General features: G+C 44.2%; 1 protein-coding gene across 1 annotated transcript; it reads left to right on the top strand.

The window, feature by feature from the left end:
• Positions 1-5,382: 5,382 nt before the first annotated feature.
• Positions 5,383-9,069, top strand: LOC132386248 (gastrula zinc finger protein XlCGF26.1-like). Its single transcript, XM_059958523.1, has one exon. It carries the CDS (start codon positions 5,699-5,701, stop codon positions 7,421-7,423), a length of 1,725 nt encoding a protein of 574 aa, XP_059814506.1. The 5' UTR covers positions 5,383-5,698; the 3' UTR covers positions 7,424-9,069.
• The last annotated feature ends 611 nt before the right edge of the window (positions 9,070-9,680 follow it).

The raw sequence follows: 9,680 nt of genomic DNA, 5'->3' as shown, positions 1-9,680 counted from the left end.
CCCCCTTCCCTTCATATTCATTGGCATTGCCATAACCGAGTTCATCACCGTCCGTCACTTGCGGGAGGGTTCAGCGGAAATATTTATGTAAAATACAGAAACTGGTTGTACCTGTTTGCATTTTGGTGATGCAAAATTTGCTGGAGAATTTGCAAGTGGGAAGAAGGGGAGTGATATTTGGAAGTCTGACTTTTTAAAGCATCATTTAGTAAGAAAATTGCACACAGTGACATACAAAAGTCTGGGCACCCCTGCTCAAAATTCCTGTTCCTGAGAACAGCTAAGCGAGTAAAACGATGACCTGATTTCCAAAAGGCATAAAGTTATAGATGACACATTGTTTAATATTTTAAGCAAGATTACTGTTTTGCATCCATCATTTACAGTTTCAAAATAATAAAAAAGGAAAAGGGCCTGAGTTTGGACACCCTCCATAGTCAGTGCTTAGTAACAACCCCGTTGGCAAGTATCACAGCTTATAAATACTTTCTGTCGCCAGCCAAGAGTCTTTCAATTCTTGTTTGAAAGGCTTCTAGTTCTGTGAGATTCTTGGGCCGTCTTGCATGCACTGCTCTTTTGAGGTCTATCCACAGATTTTCGATGATGTTTAGGTCAGGGGCCTGTGAGGGCCATGGCAAAACCTTCAGCTTGTGCCTCCTGAGGTAGTCCATTGTGGATTTTGAGGTGTGTTTAGGATCATTATCCTGTTGTCAAAGCCATTCTCTTTCCATCTTCAGCTTTTTTACAGACGGTGTGATGTTTGCTTCCAGAATTTGCTGGTATTTAATTGGATTCAATTTCCATATACCAGTGAAATATTCCCATGTAACTGGCTGTAACACAAGCCCAAAGCATGATCAATCCACCCCCTTGCATAACAGTTGAAGAGGTGTTCTGTTCATGAAATGCTGCACCCTTTTTTTCTCCAAACATACCATTGCTCATCGTGGCCAATAAGTTCTTTTGTAACTTCATCAGTCCACAGGATTTGTTTCCAAAATGCATAAGGCTTGTTTAGATGTTCCTTTGCAAACTTCTGATGCTGAGTTTTGTGGTGAGGATGCAGGAAATTTTTCTTTGGATGACTCTTCCATGAAGGTCATATTTGTGCAGTTATCGCTGCACAGTAGAACAGTGCACCACCACTTCAGAGTCTGCTAAATATTCCTGAAGGTCTTTTGCAGTCAAACGGGTGTTTTGATTTTCCTTTCTAGCAATCCTACGAGCAGTTTTCTCGGAAGGACTTCTTGGTCTTCTAGACCTCAAAATGACCTCCACCATTCCTGTTACCTGACATTTCTTAAGTACATTACGAACTAAGGAAATGGCTAACTGCAAAACCTTTGCTGTCTTCTCTTGCTTTGTGGGCATTATGTATTTTAATTTTCAGAGTGCAAGGCAGGGACTTAGCGGAGCCCGTGGCTGCTGATTGTTGGGCCAAGGTTTGTGGAGTCGGTATTTATAAGGCTTTGAAATTTGTAACACCTGGCTTTTCCACAATAACAGGTGGGACACTTTAGAAACTGTTGTAGGAGGAATTATCTGGCAGAGCTAAGTCAAATGTGTGATAGGGATTCGATAGTTAGGGGAACATAACTAGAAGAGGATTAACGTCCTAGTGGTAAGGCTTGCAAGTGCTAGTGGGAGAGTCAAACTAAAGTTGCAGGCAGGGAGGGAGCCAGAATGACAGAACAAATAATGGAGGGGGTTAATTGAATTGAATTGGCTTTATTACTTATATCCTTCATATACATGAGGAGAAGAAACATTTACATTACGTCTCTGACTAAATGTGCAATGTGCAATTTATAGTCATAATAAATAGTGTGTACAACAGGCAGTCAACATTACATAGAGATACAGGATGAATCAGGATGAATTAGTCAGTCTGATGGCTTAGTGGAAGAAGCTGTCCCAGAGCTTGCTGGTCCTGGCTTTGGGATGTCTGCACCACTCTCTGCAGAGTCCTGCGATTGAGGGAAGTACAGTCCCCATACCAGACAGTGACACAGCCAGTTACAATACTCTCAATTGTAACCCTGTAGAAAGTTCTTAGGATTTAGGTCCCTATTTCAAACATTTCAATGCTCTGAAGTGAAAGAGCACTGTTGTGTATTTGTCACCAGACAACCAGTGTGTATGGAACATATATTATTATATTGCAGCCATTACAGGAACTTGGCTCCAGCCAACAGTCTGAGGAATTTAGAGCGACAAATTTTTCTCTAGTGATCGCAGACTATGCCAAGAAACAAAGCTTGATATATTAAGTGATTTTAATTTTCCATATATTGACTGAGACTCCTATACCGTAAAAGGGTTAGTTGGGGTAGAGTTTGTCAAATGTGCCCATAATCGGAATGTAGAATTCCCAATGTAGAAATGTGCAATAGGCTGTTAGAAAATGATCTAGGGCTGGTGACACAGAATAGTGCTCATAATGCCATGAGATTCAAAGTAAATATGGAAAAAGAGATGTCTGGACCACAGGTTGAGATTCTAAATTGGAGAGAGGTCAATTTTGATGGCGTCAGAAAGGATCTGACAAGTGTGGATTGGGACAGGCTGTTTTCTGGCAAATGTGCACTTGGTGAGTGGGAGTTCTTCAGAAGTGAAATTTTGCAGGTGTAGAGTTTGTACGTGCCTGCAAAACTAAAAGTAGAAAGGTAACTGGTGCAGGGAACCTTGGTTTTCAAGAGATATTGAGGCCCCGGATATTTTGTTCCTCTAAATACCTTAGACAGTTGGGTGCTACCAAGACTCAGTAATGACTGCAATATCGTAATTCCACACCGTGAGCTCATCCGACAATTTTTTCAGTTGTCTTCTCTTGGTTTTTAAAAGCTTCCCAATAGTTTCTGCTCTTTTGTTTGCCATCTCTTTGGCTTTTATGTTGGCTTTGGCTTCTCATTTCAGCCACGGTTGTGTCCTCCTGCCTTTCCAATGCTTCCACTTCTTTGGGATGTGTCTATCACTCAGCTCCCGAGTTGCTCCCAGAAACTCCAGCCATTGATGCTCCATCGTCATTCCTACCAGATTCCCCTTCCAGTCAGGTTTGGCCAGCTTCTCTGTCACAGAAACGTGGAGAAGGTCAGAACAGAAACATGCCCACTCTGGACGATCAGAATGGTAATCTGTACAGGAGACAAAATAGATGGGGGAGGTTTTAAATAGCAGTTTTGCATCCATATTGACTCAGGAGATGGACACAGAGTCGATAGAGGTGAGGCAAAGCAGCATCAACTTCAGAGACCCTGGACAGATTACAGAGGTGGAGTTATTTGCTGTCTCAAGGCAAATTAGTGTGGATAAATCCCCAGGGCTTGAAATGTAGATCCCTGGCACCCTGTGGAAGACAAGTGCAGAAATTGTCGGGATCCAAGCACAGATATTTAAATCATCCTTAGTGACAGGTGAGGTACTGGAGGATTGGAGGACAGACAATGTTGTTCCACTGTTCAAGAAAAGCTCTAAAATTAAGCTAGGAAGTGATATGTTGGTGAATTTCACAGCAGTAGTGAGAAAGTCATTGGGACATAAGTGCAGGAACCGGATATATAAGTATTTGGATAGATGTAGACTGATTAAGGATAGACAGCATGGCTTTGTGCATGATAGGTCATGTCTAACCAATCTCATGGAGCTACTCGAGGAAGATATCAGGAAAGTGGATGAAGACAAGGCAAGTGGATGTTGTCTACATGGACTTTAGCAAGGCACTTGACAAAGTCTCATATGGGAGGTTGGTCAAGAAGATTCAGTCACTCAGCATTCAAGATGAGACAGTAAATTGAATGAGACACTGTCTTTGGGAGAAGCCAGAGTGTGGTAGCAGATGGTTGCCTCTCTGACTGGAGGCCTGTGACTAGTGGTTGCAAAAAGGATCAGTGCTGGATCTGTTGTTGTTTTTCATCTATATCAGTAATCTGGATAGCAAATTTGTGGATGACAACAAGACCGGTGGTGTAGAGGACAGTGAGGAGGACTATCAGGGCTTTCAGTATGATCTGGACCAGGTGGGAAAATGGTTTGAGAAATGGAAAATGGAATTTAATGCAGACCAGTGTGAGTTGTGGCACTTTGGTCTGACCTACCAAGGGAGGTCTTTCACAGTGACTGGTCGGGCACAGGGGAGTGTTATAGCAGAAAGGGACCTCTTGAAGAAGAAAGTCCTTAATTCACTGAAAGTGGTATCACAGTTAGATAGAGACGGAAGGGAAGATTTTAGCCCAATGGCCTTCATGAACAAAAATACTGACAACAAAAGATGGATGTTATGTTGACTTGCAGAAGACATTGCTGAAGCCTAATTTGGAGTACTGAGTGCAGTTTTGTTCACAACCTACAGGAAAGATGTAAGGACTTTGAAAGAGTTCAGAGAAAATTCACAAGGATGTTGCCATGTCTGAAGGACTTAGGTTATAAGGAAAGATTGAACAGGTCAGGACTTTATTCCTTGGAAGATAGCAGATTGAGGAGAGATTTGATTGTGATAGAGGGGCATAGATAGTGTAAATGCAAGCTGGCTTTTACCACTGAGATGGGGTGGGATTACAACCAGAGGCCCTGGGTTCAGGATGAAAGGTGAAATGTTAAGGGTAACATGAGGGGAAACTTCTTCATACAGTCAGTCATCCAGGTGTGGAATGAGCAGACAGCGCAAGAAGTGCATGCAAGCTCAATTTCAACATTTCAGAGGTTCATGTAGGTACCTGGATGGTAGGGGTATGGGAGTGGGCAGATTAAATAGTTCAGCACAGACTAGATGGCCCAAAGGGCCTGTTTCTGTGTTGTAATTTTCTACAAGAATGTGAAATATTACAAAAATTCACTCTGTCTTTTTAACAGCTGTGGAGACCAACCATTCACCTCAACAGGAATTTTTTATATGGCGTTAAAACTGTGGCACTTAAAGTTAATAATACATAAAAAAAAATCCCAGATGCACATCAAGAAAGACTATTTGTGTGAGACTGTTTCAGTTACTGTGGGGCCAGGCACCCATGCAGCTTAGCAGGAACAGAGAATAATACCAATGGAGAGAGTCCAACTCAGCCAAGGTACAAATTGGAGATGGCAGAAATGCCCTATTCTTATAGAAACAGGAACAGCATTAGGGAATTGATGGTCATTCCTGACTGTGCCCAGTCAGGAGATGATTTATCTGTCCAACCTGGGTATAACCTCACTGTATCAGTGTGATTCCAGATCAAACCTTGGCAACTCAAGTAATCACATCTGAAATGTTGTCCTAAACCCATTGATGGATTTTGTAAATCTTTTACAGGTTAAAAATGAGAAGGAATTTATCTCCAGGAAGCTCAAACATGGCACACCAGTTTTGTTGTCTCTGTCCAGATATTTAAGAATTGGGGCGAGGGATTCAATCGACCATCCTTCCTGCTCAGACTGTGGGGAGGGATTCACTCGGTCATCCTTCCTGCTCAACTGTGGGGAGGGATTCACTCCGTCATCTGACCAACTGGCACGCCCGTCATTTTACACAGGAGAGAGGCCGTTCACCTGCTCAGAAGGTACATCAGCACATTCACACTGGGCAAGGCCATTCACCTGTACTGTGTGTGAGAAAGGATTCAGTCAGTCTTCCCACCTGTGGACACACCAGTCAGATCACTCTGGGCAAAGGCTGGTGATCTGCTGAATATCTGGGAAAGGATTCACTCAGTCATCTGACCTAATGGCACACCAGCGTGTTCACACTGGGCTGAGGCCGTTCACCTGCTCACAATGTGGGAAGGGATTCACTCAGTCATCCCACCTGCACAGTCACAAGCGAGTTCACACTGGGGAGAAGCCATTCACCTGCTCAGAATGTGGGAAGGGATTCACTCAGTCATCCACACTACAGAGTCATCAGCGAGTTCACACTGGAGAGAGGCCTTTCACCTGCTCAGAGTGTGGGAAGGGATTCACTCGGTCATCCCAACTACTGGCACACCAGCAAGTTCACACTGGGGAGTGGCCTTTCACCTGCTCAGAATGTGGGAAAGGATTCACTAAATCATCCAGCTTACTGTTACATCAGCGAGTTCACACAGGGGAGAAGCCATTCAGCTGCTCAGTCTGTGGAAAGAGATTCATTCAGTCATCTTACCTGCAGAGTCATCAGCGAGTTCACACAGGGGAGAAGCCGTTCAGCTGCTCAGTGTGTGGGAAGAGATTCACTCAGTCATCCCACCTACTGAATCACCAGCGAGTTCACACTGGGGAGAGGCCGTTCACCTGCTCAGACTGTGGTAAGAGATTCACTCAGTCTTCCACCCTACAGAGTCATCAACGAGTTCACACTGGGGAGAGGCCGTTCACTTGCTCAGAATGTGGGAAGAGAGTCACTGATTCATCTGCCCTACAGAGACATCAGCGAGTTCACACTGGGGAGAAGCCGTTCACCTGCGCAGAATGTGGGAAGAGATTCACTGATTCATCCACCCTACAGAAGCATCAGCGAGCTCATACTGGGGAGAAGCCGTTCACCTGCTCAGAATGTGGGAAGAGATTCACTCAATTATCCAATCTACAGAGACATCATCGAGTTCACACTGGGGAGAAGCCGTTCACCTGCTCAGTCTGTGGGAAGAGATTCACTGATCCATCCACCCTACTGAGTCATCAGCGAGTTCACACTGGGGAGAAGCCATTCACCTGCTCAGAATGTGGGAAGAGATTCACTCGGTCATCCTACCTACAGAGTCATCAACAAGTTCACACTGGAGAGAAGCCGTTCACCTGCACAGAATGTGGGAAGAAATTCACTTGGTCATCCACACTACAGAGTCACCAGCGATTTCACACCGGGGAGAAGTCGTTCATCTGCTCAGACTGTGGGAAGGGATTCACTGACTCTTCCACCCTACAGAGACATCAGCGAGTTCACACTGGGGAGAAGCCATTCACCTGCTCAGAATGTGGGAAGGGATTCACTCAGTCATCCCACCTACTGGAACACAAGTTAGTTCACACTGGGGAGAAGCCGTTCACCTGCGCAGAATGTGGGAAGAGATTCGCTCATTCATCCAACCTACATAGTCATCAGCGAGTTCACACTGGGGAGAAGCCGTTCACCTGCTCAGAATGTGGGAAGAGATTCACACACTCTTCCACCCTTCAGAGACATCAGCGAGTTCACACTGGGGAGAAGCCATTCACCTGCTCAGAATGTGGGAAGGGATTCACTCTGTCATCCCACCTACTGGCGCACCAGTCAGTTCACACTGGGGAGAGGCTGTTCACCTGCTCAGACTGTGGGAAGGGATTCACTCAGTCATCCAACCTACAGAGACATCACCAAGTTCACACTGGGGAGAAGCCATTCACCTGCTCAGTCTGTGGGAAAGGATTCACTCGGTTATCCCAACTACTGGAACACAAGTCAGTTCATAGTGGGGAGTGGCCATTGTTATGAATCCCTAGGTTTCGTTTGATATGGACTGTCATTTTAAGAGAGATTAAGAAGGTGAATCAGTCTGACTTGCAGCTTGTTTACATCGCTCGCAGCTTGTTTTGTTTTAACCGAGGACACAGACACTCAGAGTCAGATGGAGACGGATGAAAAATGGAAGGATTGAAACCAGGGAACTAGTGGCCAAAGGTCACTGTTTAGAACTTTCCTGTGCCCACAAGGGTGGGTTAATTATCCATTCACTGTACATTGAATGTGTGGTTGTCACCTTGTTTGATCCATAGACGTGTATCTGATTTGAGGTATCCTGTGAAGTCCACTTATGTGTTAACCCTTGCCTGGGTGTGACGTGGTCATTCATTTGAAGATGATACCCCTCATGACAAGTCACTTTCGGTGATAATTCGTATGTAGATTTGTAAAGATGACGGATAAAATCTACAGCAACTGGTCTCTCATTTTACCACTGTGGAACCTGTAGAACAGACAGACAGACAGACGTACTTTATTGATCCTGAGGGAAATTGAGTTTCATTTCAGCCGCACCAACCAAGAATAGTGTAGAAATATAGCAATATAAAACCATCAATAATTAAATAATAATAAGTTAATCTTTGCAAGTGGAAATAATTCCAGGACCAGCCTATTGGCTCAGGATGTCTGTCACTACGAGGGAAGATTAGAAAAGTTTGATGGCCACAGGCAGGAATGACTTCCTGTGACGCTCAGTGTTACATCTCGGTGGAATGAGTCTCTGGCTGAATGTACTCCTGTGCCTAACCAGTATATTATGGAGCGGATTGGAGTCATTGTCCAAGATGGCATGCAACTTGGACATCATTCTCTTTTACGACACCACCGTCAGAGAGTGCAGTTCAACCCCCAGAACATCACTGGCATTACGAATGAGTTTGTTGATTCTGTTGGTGTCTGCTACCCTCAACTTTCTTCCCCAGCACACAACAACAAACATGATAACACTGGTCACCACAGCCTCGTAGAACATACTCACCATCGTCTGGTAGATGTCAAAGGACCTCAGTCACCTCAGGAAATAGAGTCGGCTCTGACCCTTCTTGTAAACAGCCTGTGTGTTCTTTGAGCAGTCCTGTTTATTGTCAATTCGTATCCCCAGGTATTTGTAATCTTCCACCATGTCCACACTGACCCCTTGGGTGGAAACAGGGGTCACCAGTGCCTTAACCCTCCTCAGGTCCACCACCAGCTCCTTAGTCTTTTTCACAGTAAGCTGCAGATGATTCTGCTCGTACCATGTGACAAAGATTTCCACCATAGCTCTGTACTCAGCCTCATCTCCATTGCTGTTCGACATTTACCCTGAATTACAAATATCTCTCTCATCACCTGTTTTGTGGATGAACTGAACATTCATACTTTACCACCTGCAGACTCCAAGCCTTGTTTTCCCCGAGCTCAATAGTTTGGGAGTTATATTTACACACATATATACACATAACACTGTTAATTTTCATTTAATTTGCTTAAGTTACTATAGTATAAATGGATACTAATAAGCATTGTGGTTTTCACATCAAAAACAGACTCCAGTAGTAGTCTGTTGCTGCTGGTTCGTTTCTGAAGCGTTAAGGTTCGTAACAAAATGGGGCCTGCTTCTGGGATATGATCAAATTTGAGGTTTGATTAATTATCAATTTCATTGGGGAAATCTCTTTTGATTTATTTCTGTTTGGAAAATTTGCAGCAATGGATGTTGATCGATGTCAGGAAGCGCCAACCTCTGTGGCATTAGAGGACGCCAGAAGTGTTGAGTTGTTGAGTATTGCTGAAAGGTTAAAACTTGCTAAGGTGAAATTGACAATGAGGAGATGCAGAGGATACCAGCTGAACATTATGTATCTGAGGGTGTGTTTAAAGTGGAGGAGTTGGAGGTGTTTCCTGAAAGTGAACCTCGTGAGCTTGAGCTCCAGTACAAGTGAGAAAAATTAAAGATGGAGGCTGCGGAAAGGCAGAGGCAGTTTGAGGCTACAGAAGCAGAAAAACAGACAGAAAATTGTCTCATAAAGTGTAATAAAGGGAAAGGCTTAGCATGCCTATACTGCTTTGCCAGTTGATGAAGCAGCTGATTTTTTATACTGCACCAATCATCGCCACTGGGCTATAAACGTGCAAGAGCAGTGTGTGGTTCATTGCTTTGCTCAAAAACACTCACACTGCCTCGGCTGAGGCTCGAAAACATGACCTTCAGATCACTAGTTCAACACCCTAACCAGCTGGCCAC

Source organism: Hypanus sabinus, unplaced genomic scaffold, assembly GCF_030144855.1.
Source record: "Hypanus sabinus isolate sHypSab1 unplaced genomic scaffold, sHypSab1.hap1 scaffold_1072, whole genome shotgun sequence".
Taxonomy (NCBI): Eukaryota; Metazoa; Chordata; class Chondrichthyes; order Myliobatiformes; family Dasyatidae; genus Hypanus; species Hypanus sabinus.
This window is presented reverse-complemented; position numbering and strand designations above follow the sequence as displayed.

Coding starts and splice junctions, on each gene's coding strand:
- LOC132386248 (XM_059958523.1), top strand. CDS start 5,699: ATGGCACACCAGCGTGTTCACACTGGGCTGAGGCCGTTCACCTGCTCA.